General features: G+C 44.8%; 1 protein-coding gene across 1 annotated transcript in view; it reads left to right on the top strand.

Moving 5' to 3' along the window:
* ARAP3 (ArfGAP with RhoGAP domain, ankyrin repeat and PH domain 3) overlaps positions 1-15,822 on the top strand; it is a 500,752-nt gene that overhangs the window by 412,460 nt on the left and 72,470 nt on the right. The window contains exons 31-34 of the mRNA XM_070746896.1: positions 3,009-3,072; positions 11,828-11,965; positions 12,514-12,552; positions 13,214-13,279. Of these exons, the coding sequence (XP_070602997.1) occupies positions 3,009-3,072; positions 11,828-11,965; positions 12,514-12,552; positions 13,214-13,279 (307 nt within the window). The remainder of the gene's footprint in view (positions 1-3,008; positions 3,073-11,827; positions 11,966-12,513; positions 12,553-13,213; positions 13,280-15,822) is intronic.

The raw sequence follows: 15,822 nt of genomic DNA, 5'->3' as shown, positions 1-15,822 counted from the left end.
ATGTCCCCAAGGTTAATCAGATGGGCCCTTTTCCTCTCAGGATACCAGTACGAGCTCATTCATAAAGGGGGTAAAACCATCAACCACGCAGATGGTCTCAGTAGGTGCCCCATAGCAGAGTTAGTAGAGGACCCTGCCCCGTCTGCGGATGTCCTAATGATAGAACTTGAAGACAACCCACTAACCACTGCAAGGGAAGTGGCTGCACACACGCAGCAAGACCCAATCCTAAAAAAGGTGGTAAACTGTGTACTTAAGGGGTGGCAGAACGACTCTGTGGAACCTGAATTGTGTGATTTCAAAACCAAAAGACTAGAATTGTCATATGTAAAAGGTTGCCTGTTGTGGGGTGATAGAGTAATCATTCCTGAAAGTCTAAAGACCAAAGTACTCAAAATGTTACATGTGGGCCATCCTGGGATTGTCAGGATGAAGGGCCTAGCTAGGGGGCACTTATGGTGGCCAGGGTTGGACACTGATATTGAAAACTGGGTAGCCAAATGTGATCCATGCCAAGAGTCACGGCCTAACCCCCCCAAAACAACTCCAGCAGAGTGGGAACAACCGGCAGGGCCGTGGTCCAGGGTCCATATTGATTTTGCAGGGCCAGTGGGGTCACAATACTTTCTAATAGTAGTTGATGCATTTTCCAAGTGGGTGGAAATCATAGCAATGAACAGTATAACTACAAGTGCCACCATTAAGGTTCTGCGCCGTTTGTTTGCCACCCATGGTTGTCCTGATATCTTAGTGTCTGACAATGGGCCCCAATTGACAGCCAGGCAATTTGAATTGTTCTTAGATAATTTAGGAATCATACATGCGCTCATCTCACCTTACTCACCCTGGGCTAATGGTTTGGCAGAACGTTACGTTCGGGTGGCAAAGGAAGCTTTACACAGATCAGGCCCTGGAGATGTACAACAGAATTTGGACCAGTTTTTGTTAACCCAGCATATTACCCCAAACTCTCACACGCAGATAAGCCCTGCTGAGATACTGATGGGAAGGAAACTGAGGTCCCCCCTGGATAGGTTACACCCAAGGTTTTGTACCAAAAATCCTATGTATGTGAACCCTGAGAGACAAATGTATTTGGGGCAAAATGTGTTTGTAAAGAATTTTGATGGGGGTGTAAATTGGATGAAAGGAAAAATTGTACAACAGACCGCTCCAAAAACATACATTGTTAAGTTAGAGGATGGTCGAATGTGGAAGCGGCACATTGACCATGTACGTAAGCGCATGGGAAACTCATCGGAACAACCCGCTGAAACAGATTCTCCCACTTTAACAGACTGTAACGCGCAACCTGATTTAATAGACTGGCAAATGGACTTATCGGGTCAGGAAGGATCCTCCAGCGACGCCGAACCATCTTCATCCTCCGAGGTCGGTCTTGTGCCGGTCAGATCAACCCAGCAGGCCGGAGCCCAAACCAGGCCCCAGCCGCACCGGGAAAGCGCAAACAAACCGACCTCCACCGTCGGCAGCGAGGACTCAATTGAACTGCGCAGGTCGGAGCAAGCCTCGCGAAGACCCAGCAGATTGGAGGACTTCGTCACGTGGCTTTCGTGATTGATGTATCCTGACTAAGGAGGGAGGGGTGTTGTATCCTTGTAAATAGTTTGGTTCCGTGTGGAAACGCTGTCTGAGCGAGAATCAGGAAGTCGCTCCTGATTGGCTCAGACGCGGCTGCTCTCTCTCTGGCGGGAACCGCAAATGTATAAAAGAAGCGGTTTCTCCCAGGTAGAGCAGACGGTATCCGCTGAAGTCACTTACCTTACTGAGCTGAAATAAAGGAACCGTTCTCACCTAACCCTGTCTCTGGGTCTACTTCACAATGTAACATCTTTTCCCATATCATTCCTGTAGCCTGTCATTTGTAAATCTATGTTCAATTCTAGATCTAATTAGCTAGATTTTCCATAACATTTTTAGACAGAATGTTTCCATAGAGGCAGATATCTCTGTTAATATCATTAACTTCTGAATCCATTGTTTCAAAAATATCTTTCAATATGTCCATTGGAATATTTTGTTTTCTGTAATTGTACGCAAGTGCATGTGTTCCATTAATTGTAATCTTTAATACCCTTCAGTTCCCTCTAGTGTTCAATTTTTTAAATCCTATTTTATTGGGTTTTTTAAAATTCAAAACAAAAACATGACTCCATAGGAAGGATTCTTAATAATTAATAATTAATTCCACAATCTTGTTTCAAATTTATCTGGCCTGTTAGTCTGTCCATAGTTGTCTAAAATCAAAGTTTTAATTTCCCACAAGTTGTGTGGGAATGATCTAGGGAGAGGAGGCAAAGAGATGCTGCCTAGATCAGGGGTAGGCAAAGTTGGCTCTTCTATGACATGTAGACTTCAACTCTCAGAATTCCTGAACTAGCATGATTGGTTCAGAAATTCTGGGAGTTGAAGTCCACAAGTCATAGAAGAGCTAACTTTGCCTACCCCTGGCCTAGGTCACAATCAAATAAGAGACTGCATAGCCTGCAGCTGAATGATGGGCAGGGCAAAGGCTCAGAAGAAACTCTCCCTAGTTTTTCAAGCTATAAAGGAGATATGCAAAATTGATTTCATTCCTACCAGGTTGAAATGTCACTAAGTTCACATAACTTTCTTCTAATTACATAGGGGAATAGCTCATTAACTAGTTTTAACCTATTAGAAACCTTTGGATCAAGAAGTTTGACAGCTTTGAAGGATAAGTTTCCTTTAATCTTTAATAAAGGAAAGTTTTAACTACAAGTTCAGAAAAAAAATTGGAGTACTATTCATATGTTCATAATGATCAGCAATAACAATAGTTATTTTCTTGGCTGCTTTTAGAAAATGCTGGGCACTTCTCATTTTCCCATTAGTGAGTACTTTCTCTACAAAAACCCACACTTTTTAACTGCTATGGTGAATCCTGTGCTATTTGTTGAATTAGAAAAGTTAATGAGACAAAGATCACCAGAACTTACTGTAATTGACAAGTGTTTATTCTGTAGGTATTTAACATGCGCAGGGCAATCTGAGCTATGGGATTGGGTCACCAGCATTCTAAAAGCTCAGGTAAGTAATGGGGGGGGGGGAGAATATACATCATTAGTCATACTCTATTAATAAGATATGCATAATTGATTATGAAGGTAATATGATAGTGATAGCTTGAATATGCTGCTTCAATTCCAGAAAGGAAGTTTGCTGGATAAAGGGAGTTATTATACTTTTCTTCATAGTCAACATTTTTAGCTGCTCTGAGTCTTCAGAGAGGGGCGGCCTACGAAGTTAATAAATTATTAATAATAATTATTATTTTTGAATTATAAATATTAATATTAACACTGCTTTCACACTTCTCTGGGATGAGTCAATAAACAATCGGCAATCTGCAACAAAATAATCTTGATTCAGTTCTTAAAGAGGCCATTCATTCATTTTATTGGATTATGTCATTTTGCCTTGTCTCTCAAGGTCATTCTCACATACCATTACAAAATCACCTGTGCAGGCTAGAATTTAAGGCAGTTGTAGTCTAATACATCTGGAGGAGACCATGTTTGGGAAGGCTTCTCCTGACAAAGAGCAGCTCATTAATTTATAAAATGCATAGTATTATTACGGAATAAGCCACAAGGTTTTCCTTGGCAAGCACCATAGATGTGCATACAGGACATCTCACCACATAGTTTTCTATGTCCTTCTTCATCTTTGGCCACCAAAATTCCCTTTTTATAAGATGGAGGATTTTACAAACCCAAAATGTCCCACTGGCTTTGTGTCATGATTCCTTTGTAGGACCATAGTCCTCTGGCTAGCTGGGACATATTACAATTTAATCCCCTTCCACACTATGCCATGCTTCAGCATCAAGCTTGGAAACTGCAGTTTAATGTTTACAAATGTAAAATAATGCACTTGGGGAAAAGGAATCCTCAATCTGAGTATTGCATTGGCAGTTCTGTGTTAGCAAAAACTTCAGAAGAGAAGGATTTAGGGGTAGTGATTTCTGACAGTCTCAAAATGGGTGAGCAGTGTGGTCGGGCAGTAGGAAAAGCAAGTAGGATGCTTGGCTGCATAGCTAGAGGTATAACAAGCAGGAAGAGGGAGATTGTGATCCCCTTATATAGAGCGCTGGTGAGACCACATTTGGAATACTGTGTTCAATTCTGGAGACCTCACCTACAAATAGATATTGACAAAATTGAACGGGTCGAAAGATGGGCTACAAGAATGGTGGAAGGTCTTAAGCATAAAACCTATCAGGAAAGACTTAATGAACTCAATCTGTATAGTCTGGAGGACAGAAGGAAAAGGGGGGACATGATTGAAACATTTAAATATGTTAAAGGGTTAAATAAGGTTCAGGAGGGCAGTGTTTTTAATAGGAAAGTGAACACAAGAACAAGGGGACACAATCTGAAGTTAGTTGGGGGAAAGATCAAAAGCAACGTGAGGAAATATAATTTCACTGAAAGAGTAGTAGATCCTTGGAACAAACTTCCAGCAGACGTGGTTGGTAAATCCACAGTAACTGAATTTAAACATGCCTGGGATGAACCGTTGTACCTACCTGAACGGTCTTCTCAGTGCACTGGAAGGAGAGTCCAACATGGGTATTACTCCAATCCTATTGGTAGAGACTGAGTTAGAAATTTACATATTAATTGAGCACCGCCCCCTCTGCTCTCCCCATGAGCCAGTTTTAAAAAACGAAGGAAACCATAGTAAGAGGATAACCAAATTTTATTATACAACCATTAACTGACTAACTGACCACTCCGGCGTCCCTGCACCCATAACTGTATCGGGTGGGTTTGGACTCTCCTTCCAGTGCACTGAGAAGACCGTTCAGGTAGGTACAACGGTTCTTCTCCATTGCATCTGGAAGGAGAGTCCAACATGGGATATACCAGAGATTTACGGCCCATGGGAGGGAGAAGGTCTTGTCAGGGACGTTGGAGATAAACAAACACGTTGTAAAACACGTCTCCCAAAAGCCGCCTCTGCTGAGGCGAAGGAGTCCACTTTGTAATGTCGAATGAAAGTTGATGGCGTCGACCATGTTGCCGCTCTGCAGATGTCATCTATGGATGCCTGAGTAGCCCAGGCCGCTGAGGTCGCCGCACTCCTTGTTGAGTGAGCCGTCACTCCTGGTGGTACCGGTTGGTTACGGGCTCTGTATGCCTCCGCAATACATTCCCTGATCCAACGACTAATGGACGCCGATGAAACTCCAAGTCCCTCCTTATCTGATGCAAAGGAAACAAACAACTTTTCCGACTTCCGACAACCTTCTGTGCGTCTGATATAAATCTTGACCGCCCGGCGTACATCGATCTTATGCCACCTCAATTCAGACGGGTGGCTGCCGTGTGTACAGAAGTCTGGAAGAATTAATTCCTGTTTCTTATGAAATTCCGAGTTGACCTTCGGTATAAAGGACGGATCTAATCTCAACACCACTCGGTCTGGGTAAAAGATACAAAGGTCAGGGCGAACCGACAAGGCCGCCAACTCTGACACTCTCCGAGCTGACGTAATTGCCACTAGAAAGGCTGTTTTAAGTGACAGTAGTCTCAGCGGAATAGATCTTAGGGGCTCAAACGGTGGTTTCGTCAAGGCCTTGAGGACCAACTGGAGGTCCCACGAGGGAAACCGCCGAATCGGTGGGGAGTGTTGATTCGAAGCTCCCCGCAGAAAATCCTTCACCCAAGGATGGTAAGTCAATGATCTTACTCCTTCCACTCGTATTATGGTCGCGAGTGCTGCCACATGTCGTTTTAGGGTGTTGGGCGCTAGTCCTCGATCAAGACCCGTCTGCAAAAACTCCAGGACTGTAATGACCGAAGCCTGTTCAATATTGAGGTTCCTTTTGTCGCAGAAACTGCAAAAGGCCGCCCATGTCGATTGATAGATCCGTGAAGTAGATGGACGTCTTGCAGCCTGCATTGTCTCAATGACCTTCTCTGGTAGTTTCAATCCTTGTAGCCTGACCCGTTCAAATGCCAAACGGTCAGTTGAAGCCACTGGGGATCGGGATGTTGAAGTTCCCCCTGGCTGAGCGATATCAGACAGTCCGGGATCCTCCAGGGTGGTGACACCGACAGTGCCACCAGGTCGGAGAACCATGGCCGCCGAGGCCAATGAGGGGCTACTAACAACACCTCCGCCCTCTCTCGCAGGAGTTTGTCCACCACTCGTGGTATCAGATTTGTTGGCGGGAACGCGTACAGCAGTCCCGGCGGCCAGTATGTCCGGAGAGCGTTGATCTCCTCCGCTCCTGGCTGTGGGAATCGAGAGTAAAACCTTGGAAGCTGGGTGTTCCGGGAGCTGGCGAAGAGATCCACCAGCGGAAGGCCAAACCGTTGTACTATTTGTTGAAAAAGGTTTGGATCCAACTTCCACTCTGACTGGTCCAAGGTGGACCGACTCAGCCAGTCCGCTTGTGTATTGCTGACGCCCGCAATGTGCTCTGCTGTTAGGGACCGTAAGTGTTGTTCGGCCCACAGAAAGAGAGCCTCCGTCTCTTCCATGAGACGCTGCGACTTTGTGCCCCCCTGATGATTCAGGTGGGCCCTGGTCGCCACGTTGTCCGTAAGCACTAACACGTGCTGATGTTGAACCAGAGGTGTAAATGTCTGTAGAGCCAAGAATACCGCTCTTAATTCCAGGAAGTTTATGTTGCCCGATGTAAGGTCCTCTGTCGTCCACAGTCCCTGAGCCATGTGAGCTCCGACGTGGGCACCCCATCCGGTAAGACTGGCATCGGTGGTTAGGATTATCTGGTCCCTTGTCTGGAATGGAGATCCTCTGCTGATTGCTGCCGATGTCCACCATTTCAGGGAGTCCCTGACCTTCCGGGGCAAATGAACCCGTTTGTGAGAATGACTCTCCTTGGTCCTCTGAACCGGTAAAAGGAACCATTGCAATGTCCTGATATGGAATCTGGCCCATGGAACGATGCCAATGGCAGATACTAGGGTTCCCAGTACCTTTGACAGCAAGGAAAGCTGTACTGGTCCCCGTTGGATACTGGCTATCAATTGTTTGATATTGTCTTGTCTCTCCTGTGATAGTGACACGGTGCCTTCCTGAGTATCTATAATCGCTCCCAAGTGTAGGAGCTTGGTGGTAGGTGTCAATTGGCTTTTCTCCACATTGACTGTGAATCCGTGGAGTTCCAGCGTACGCAGTGTCTCGATAAGATCTCTCTCTGCTGTTATTCTGGACCTGGACAAAATGAGTATATCGTCCAGGTAGGCCATGAGTCTGATGGATCGAGCCCGTAGGCTGGCGGTCAACACGTCCAAGAGCTTGGTAAACGTTCGAGGGGCCGATGACAGGCCGAACGGCATGGCTCTGTATTGGAAGTGCCGTCCCTCGGTGCAAAATCGCAGAAATCTGCGGTGATCCGGATGTATTGGGACATGCAAGTAGGCCTCCTTGAGGTCTATGGATGTTAACGTGTCCCGCTTTCTGATGGACGCTAGAATGGTCTGCAGCGAGTGCATCCTGAACCTTCGGTATTTTATAAATAGGTTCAGTTGCTTCAGGTTGAGAATCAACCTGCAGCCTCCTGAGGATTTGGGCACGATGAAAATCATGGAGTAGAACCCCTTGCCCTCCTCCGGCTGCGGGACCGCTTCTATCGCTCGAATGTCTAGTAAGTGGGTGATCTCCTTGTGCAGTTGTAGTTTCTTTTGAATGTCCTTTATGAGTGGGCAGTGTAAGAAGCGGCTTGGCGGTGGCTGTACAAACTCCAGCCTGAGTCCTTGTGTGACTGTAGCCAGAGCCCATTGGTCGGAGGAGGTTGCCTGCCAGGCTCTGCCAAAGTCCTGCAGTTTCCCTCCTAGGGGTTGAAGTGCGGCTGAGTCACTTCGTGCGCTTGAACCCTCTCGAATTATTTCCGCGAAAGGGTCTCCTGGACTGATGATATCCTCTCTGTCTGTCCTGAAAGGCGCCGCGGTCGCTCCTATAGGCCTGTTGGTTGTACTGGCCTTGGGAAAAGGAGCGTTGGCCCTGGTTAGAGGCCGTGTTGGAGTCCCATCGAAAGGACTGGCGCCGTGAATACGGAGTGAACCTTCTGTCCGGTCGTCTGTTGGCTCTAGGGAGGACCTTCCTCTTATCCTTGTCCTCCACTAGGACCTTTTCCAGTAGATCTCCAAAAAGGGTGGAGCCCTGGAAGGGGCCGGAGGCGAGGCGCCACTTAGACTTAAGGTCGGCCTGCCAGTTTCTCAGCCACAAAAGCCGGCGTGATGACAACGTGGTTGCCATGCTCCTTGTGGAAAATTTAGCCGCGTGGAGGGTAGCATCCGCCGAAAACTCGGTCGCCGCCAATAATTTACTTAAGTCCTGGCGGAGACGCCCGTCTTCGGGTCCCAGTCGAGCTTGCATCTCTTTGATCCACATTAGTGATGCTCTGTTGATAAATGACGCGGCTGCTGCCGCCCTGAATCCCCAGCCGGACATCAGGTGCGCCTTGCGCAGCAGCGTTTCCGCTTTCCTCTCCTCTGGTTTGAGGCTTTCCCCAGTCTCAGAGGGGACCAAGGCGCTGGAGACAAGCGTCACGACCGGCTGGTCAATTGGCGGGAATTCCAGCAGCTTTTCCACCTCTTCATCAAAGGTGTAAAATTTTCTCTCGATGTTGGAAGGGCCCTGTGCCGCTGCTGGCTGCTGCCACGGTCTCTTTATGCCCTTTACGAATATGCCTGAAGCGGGAAAGTGGTCGGACTCGGGTTGGGGTTCATCCAGGAGCGAGGCCGAGGCTTCTTCTGACTCAGCGGCCTCCGCTGTTTTAGCAGCGCCCGGCAAGTTCATTACCTGCTTGGCTTTGGATAGCAAGGTTCTAAACAACGCCGGTTTAAACAGGCCAATCGAAGGTGGCTGCTCAGGAACATTTTCATCTTCTGAAAAGCCAAATTCCGGATCGCTGTCCTCAAACTGCTCCTGTTCCTCCAACAAGGACCCCAAACCCGAGGGGGGCGGTGCCGACCACGAACCCATCGTTTGTTGGGGGGGCCTCCCGTACTGTTGGGCCTCCGGTGCCACATTTTGTGAGTAAGCATTTACTATGAGGTCTTGTAGATCTGGAGGCAGATTCTGCCACGCCCCCGGCTGGGATCGCAAGCCCGCTGCAGTGGGGGTGAATGTGGCTGCTGGCCCCTGGTAGCTCCCTCCAGCATGGCCTGCTGAGCCTGGTCTAGCCCATGATGTGCTGGGGGAAGGCATGCTCTGGGGCAAGGGCAGGACTTGCCGGTCTGGGGACCAATCACCTGCTGATGTCACCCCTGTAGGCCCGAAGGTAGCTGGTGATAGGGGTTCTGAAGAATGCCTCTGGCCCAAAGGGAGCCCCGCTGGGGATGCCTGCAATGCCGCCTCAAGCTTCTTTTCCAGCGCTTTAATGCGCTTCTCAGCTTCCTTAATGGAGGAGGAGGAGGCAGATTAATGGGATTTTGCCTTTTCCTTAGGCTTCCCCTTATCCTTCTCCTTAGATGGTGCGGGAGAGCTCGGGACCTCCTTCCCTTGAGTGTCCTCCATATTACTCACGGCTGCCAGGCAGTGTAAATCACGTTTTCTTTGCTTTCTGACCTCCGGTAGCTTATCAGGCCCACCTCGTCAGCACAATTCGGCAGAAAAAATGGCGCCCTCGGTTGCCCGGGATTTGCGCGTGCGCATTAGGGCGTCCCAGCCCTTTCGCGCCTAATTGGCCAGCCGCCAGCCGATCTCGCGCCTAATCGGCGCTTGCCGCCTAAATTAGCCCCAACATGGCTGCGCCCAGCCTCCGCGGCTTCGTGGGCTATTGCCTGGGTCTCCCCCGGCCTTGGGGCCTCTCAGTCCGGCCCGGGGCGGCAGGTTCCTTGCCTTCATGGCTCTCCGTCCGGCTCCGCTGCATCGGCGGTTTCGGGGCTGCCGCGGCGGCGGCTGTCCTTTTAGCGGCTCGCTGCCATCAGCTGTGAGGCGCTCGGCTCCTTCTCTCTGAGTCGGCAATTCCGAGCCGGCTTCAAGCCTCCCAGTGGGGGGGGCGGACCCCCCCACCTTCGGCTGACAGCCTCGGTATGGCCTCGGAGGCCAGGGACCCCCAGGCTGGATGCTCCTCTGCGGGGTGCTCCCTCTGGGGGAATGCAATACCCCTGAGGAGGTTCGTTGGGGGTGGTGCCCGCTGAGGGCAGAGACCCCAGACCGTCTGAATCCTCTTGTAGCTTTATGTCCTGAAAAACAAAGCAAAGGGATTAAAACGGTAAAAACAACAACAACTTATTCACAATTTATTTTCTATTTTTGTACATTATTAAAAACCTTAAGCTACAACTCAGTGTGTCTCTACTCATTGACTGAGTTTTTAAAACTGGCTCATGGGGAGAGCAGAGGGGGCGGTGCTCAATTAATATGTAAATTTCTAACTCAGTCTCTACCAATAGGATTGGAGTAATACCCATGTTGGACTCTCCTTCCAGATGCAATGGAGAAAAACATATATCCATCCTAAGATAAAACACAGGAAATAGTATAAGGGCAGACTAGATGGACCATGAGGTCTTTTTCTGCCATCAGTCTTCTATGTTTCTATGTTTCTAAGCTTGATTAAACTTGCAAGACTTTTCTTTTAGAATGGACTGCCCTGGATTCAATGCTGAGGAATGCAACAGAGGCACAAATGTCAGGCAGGTCTCACATCTCATGCTCTGCCCTGCCCCTCTCCGCCTGCCCTGCCACCCCCAAATTCCGCCCCATCACAAGACGCATGTCTTACCTGACGCTTGTATCTCTGTCACATTCCTCAGCATTGTGTCCAGGGCAGCTGGTTTTAAAATAAAAATATTGCGAGTTCAATCAAGCTTGAATGGACTTGTGAGACTTTTCTTTTAGAACAAATTGCTCTGGATACAATGCCAAGGAAGGTGACGGAAGTACAAGTGTCAGGTAGGATGCACATCTCGTGGCCCGCCCAGCTTCCTGCACTCTCCCAAAATAAGCCATCCCCAAACATAAGGCCAGGAACATTTGGGGAGGGTCAAAAAATATAACACCCGGATTTATTTTGGGGAAAATACTATCTATCTATCTATCTATCTATCTATCTATCTATCTATCTATCTATCTATCTATCTATCTATCTACCTACCTACCTACCTACCTACCTACCTACACACACATACTGTACATACATATAAACACACAAACACATATACATATACATATAGATATAAAATATAAAATCACAGTTAATGTAAGAATATACAATCATAATAAATCTCTTTCCTTCAGTTGCGATTGCTGATGCTCTTTTGATACAATGTATTGATTAAACATTCAGAAATACATAGTTAATTCAAAATTATATTATATTATAACTTGGGTTTTTCAATAATATACCATTGCAGAAAAATTGTAATGTATACTGTACTTCAAGCTTATGTTATATTATGTAGCCTTTTGATAGTGTAGTGATGATATTGCATCCTGAATTGATAGATGACCTTGCTTGATGTTTAAAATTATTATTTATTATTTATTAATTGGATTTCTATGCCACCCCTCTCTGGGAACTAGGGGCAACTCACAACATATAAAATATACAATACACAGTATCTTAAATCCAATTAACTAATTAATTTTTTTTTTTAAAACCAGAAAACCATTTAAAAAAATTCCATTCACTCCACATTCTCTCAACACATTCATTGGAAGGTGACAAGATCTAGAATTCAAATGGGCAATCTCTAAACACTAACAATATAAATATGTTAATGAGAAGAGGAAATGGATAAATGTCGTGCTGTTAATGTTACTAACAAGAAATAATTATTTCCCGCCTTTCATGTAGCATGACATAATCTGGCCTGTTCATCTACGTCGACGTTCTTCTTCTGATTTGACTAAGCCTAAGTTTGACACCATGCCCCTGATTTCCCTACATGGAGACAGCAGTCATCCAGTCATGCTCCCTGTTAATCAAACCTTGGTAAGGTTTCATTTGGAAGCCAAACTTTTGAAACAAGAATTAGAAAGCACACAGGGCACACATTTTATTTATGCAGTCATTTTAAGTTTATGCGGGCTCAAGGAGCATCATTTTATTATATGACAATACAAAATTTGTGTATTAAGTCAATATGCAAACTGTTGCATTGCCTTAATAATCATTGGCAGGAACATTTTTATCTTCCACCTTAATAAATAATAAACACTCCTTATCCACCAGCTCCCCCACCATCCACTGTCCATGAAGCAAGAGCCTACAGTTGATAAGTATTTAATTTATTCCTTTAAAGCAGGGCCTTTCTGACCAATAGATGTGACATAGATTTTAATCTTTAGTCCATCTGTTGCATAACCTTCCCTTTGCCTAGATGGCTGGATGATTTCTTCACAAAGAATAGATTACCTATCTTTCTTGCAAAAACTATGTGCACAAACTCTCCAGATTATGTCCTAATTTTTAATTTCCTGCTTTTTTGTGGATAAATTGTTACAGCTTCATCTGTATACCTTTTTTTCTTTTGCATTCAGCATCGCTTACACACTCAAAGGATATTGTCGATGTTCTTTGTAAGTATTTGTTGATTTGTTAAAGCCATAGTTCATTATATTTAAAATTCCATATAATTTTTTACATGAAATGTGAGGCTATGAAGGCAGCTCTTAAAGCAGAAGTGCACAATTGGATATCCCTGTGCTACAAACAACTGTAGACATTTTGGGTGCAATTCCTAGAGCATCTCAAAAAATGGCTACAAAATTGTTAATATTACTTAAGAGGAAAACATTTAAATGGAAAATAATTATACAAAAAAACTACTCCTGAAAACTTGTCAAGAAAACTGCTGGGCTATCCCCAGGCAGTCATTAGGAACAAGACTGACTTGAATCCCATCTTCCAAGAACATTCTGACTTCAACTCAAAAATCTTTTTAAAAGTGTTGGGGCCTTTAGAACCTAAAACACTAAAAGTAGCAAAAAGTAATTATTAGTTGATTTCCAAAACACAAGGCCAAACAAACATTTTTATTAGTTTTGGTTGATACTAATTGTTTATCTTGTCTAAGTCAAGCCTCTGCATAGATCTCTGAGTAGCTTGTTTGGCTTAACCTCAGACAATAAGCTCCTCAATTGAAGCCCCAAAGTCAAAGCAACTAATAATGAACACAGAATATTTTTCCCCTCAAACCCAAAGAACAAATCTCACACTTTCTCTCTTGACCCTTTACAGCCAATGAAAATGCATCAAGATACAGAACAGCAGGAGCCAGTTGAGTCAGAGTCTGTCTATGAAGAGGTGGGCAGCTTTACATAGATTTTCTGAAATCCAAACATTCCCTACTGCCTCCTATGGATCAGGTTAAAAAACCAATTAGTTTTTTCAGATCAGGTGACATCCAGCATGCTGCTCCCTTTTTGGGTTCCCAGAGCATCTGGAACTGACTTAACAAAACCATGCTTTGAGAGAACCTTTCAGGTGGAGCCAAATAAACAGAATCTCACTGATAGAATATCAGAAAACAAAGTAATTCCAACTGTCTCTGTAGAGCAGCAGACTGGGCTGCCTCAAGAATAGTTTGCACTGGGCGAGGAAGAGGGCCAACATACTGCACTTCCAACCCTCCATCGGGAAAATCCAAGTTAAGTGGAGACTCGGGTCAGTGAGACAAAGAAAAGCTTCCAAACATGAGTCACAATACCTGAAAATATGTCTTCCAAAATTAAAAAAACCCCCCACATTCATAACACATTAGGAAAACAATAATTTGTGTTGGAGAATGAGGCTTGTAAAGTAAAAGTGAGCTTGAGCAGCAGGTCCCAATAATGACTGGTGGATCAAGGAGGGCAATCACATCTGAGGCTACTCTAAGAATGAGGCAACAATAGCCAATTGTTCTTACTGAAAGTGCAGTATTAGAAATTCATCCTCATTTTCTCTTGCATTTACACAGCTGTTTTTAATTCATAATGTGATGAGAAGTTATGCTTCCATTTTTACATCTCTTTGAGAATAATTTTTTTCTTTTTGTTCTCTCCTCTGAACAACTTCCTGCTCACTGTTATAGCCTCTATTCTCCCATCTGAACATACTCTTCTTCTTTTGATGAGATACCATTACAATGAAAAGCATAAGAATCGAACTCTTCCCTTACATTCATAAACTGTCACTCATCTCTGTGTTTTGTGCTTGTAAGGTGTTAAATCAGAGGCTGGAGACCACGAGTTGATAACAGCTCTTTTTATTGAAGAGAACAATCAGGAGTGTTCAGCTCTGCTAACAAACTTCAACTGAGAACAACGGCAAAAGCCGCGTCTATTTATACACTTTTAAAAGTGCAGGAAAACCTTTTGACAGTTATTCGTTTTTGGCGGCAAGTCTATTTGACTTGCCGCATCTTAATCAATCAGCGATCAGCTTTTAAATAGCTTAGCAAGACATAACATAAGGGAAGGAGAGAAAAAAGGAAGACAAAATCAAAATAGAAGTTACAATCCAGTTAGGCAACAATTTAGACAGAATAGAACAATTTTTAGAAACAAGCTAGAAGTTGTTGGTGTTGGTTGTCTCATGACTCACTGAGTCACTGTGTGGGAAAGGGGAAGGGAAACATTTTATTTTATTTTATTATTTTACTATTATATTTTATTTAAAAATAAAAATAATGGAAAATATTTTAATATAAAATGTTCAAATAGAAAATATAAAAGAACAAAGTAAACAAATTTTACAAAAGTAAAAATTCATTTTTTAAAAATTCCTTTTCCTTATATCTACCCCAGAAGTTTCATGTAGCACAATTAATATACTAGCCCGTGACTTATGACCACAATTAAGCCCAAAACTATTTGTTAAGCAAGGCAGCTGTTAAGTGAGTTTGACCCCATGCTATGAATTCAAAAATTTTAGCAACCGATTCTCTGCCTGGTTGCAGGGTGGGCATGGCCATATGGGCATGGCCTACTTGGCCTCCTTCACCGCAGCAAGGGGACGTTTTCACCCTCCCCAAGCTCTGGAGGCTTTCCTTGTGACTTACAGCAGGGCAAAAATGGCCTCCCCCAGGCTCCAGAGGCCAGAAACGCAGTTTCCAGAAGGTCTGGGAGGCCCATTTTTCACCCTTCCCAGACTTTGGAGGATTTCCTCAAGGTTCTGAGAGAGCGAAAACTGTCTCCCCTGGGCTCCAGAGGCCAGAAATGGGTGCATACAGAAACACAGTTTCCAGAACTTCTGGTAGGCCCATTTTTTGCCTTCCCCAGGCTCTGGAGGCTTTTCCCGAGCCTCTGGGAGGGCGAAAACTGCCTCCCCCAGGTTCCAGAGTCTGGAAATGGGTCCATTTCCAACCTTTCAGAACTGCAGGGAGACCCATTTTTCACCCTCCCAGAGCCTCTGCACAGGCCCTACACTTACTTGGCATCCAAAACAGGCCACATGGAGACTCCTGGGAGTGGAGAGGCAGGATGGGCAGGACCAGTCAGTCCTTTCAACTACTGATTCAGCAAACCAGATGTAAAATTCACATCCAGTTCACCCGAACTGGTCCAAACTGGTTGAACCCCACCCTTGGTTGTAAGGACTGCCTATATTAAAAGTTTGCTAATATGAATTAAAAGATAGAGATGAAATGAAATTAAAATTATATTTAATTATAGATGTATCCAATTGTATTTAGTGCTGTTTTAATTTTTCAACCAATACTATTTTCTATACCTTCAAATATAATTGTACTAGAACAATGCAGTTTTCCAGTGTTTTTCATAATATAATCCTGGTCCCTAGAGACAAAAATTAATTTCTTCTATTGTCCTATTTTTTTAAAAAAAATCTGCTATATTCAATGTAAG

Source organism: Erythrolamprus reginae, chromosome 3, assembly GCF_031021105.1.
Source record: "Erythrolamprus reginae isolate rEryReg1 chromosome 3, rEryReg1.hap1, whole genome shotgun sequence".
Lineage (NCBI taxonomy): Eukaryota > Metazoa > Chordata > Lepidosauria > Squamata > Dipsadidae > Erythrolamprus > Erythrolamprus reginae.
This window is presented reverse-complemented; position numbering and strand designations above follow the sequence as displayed.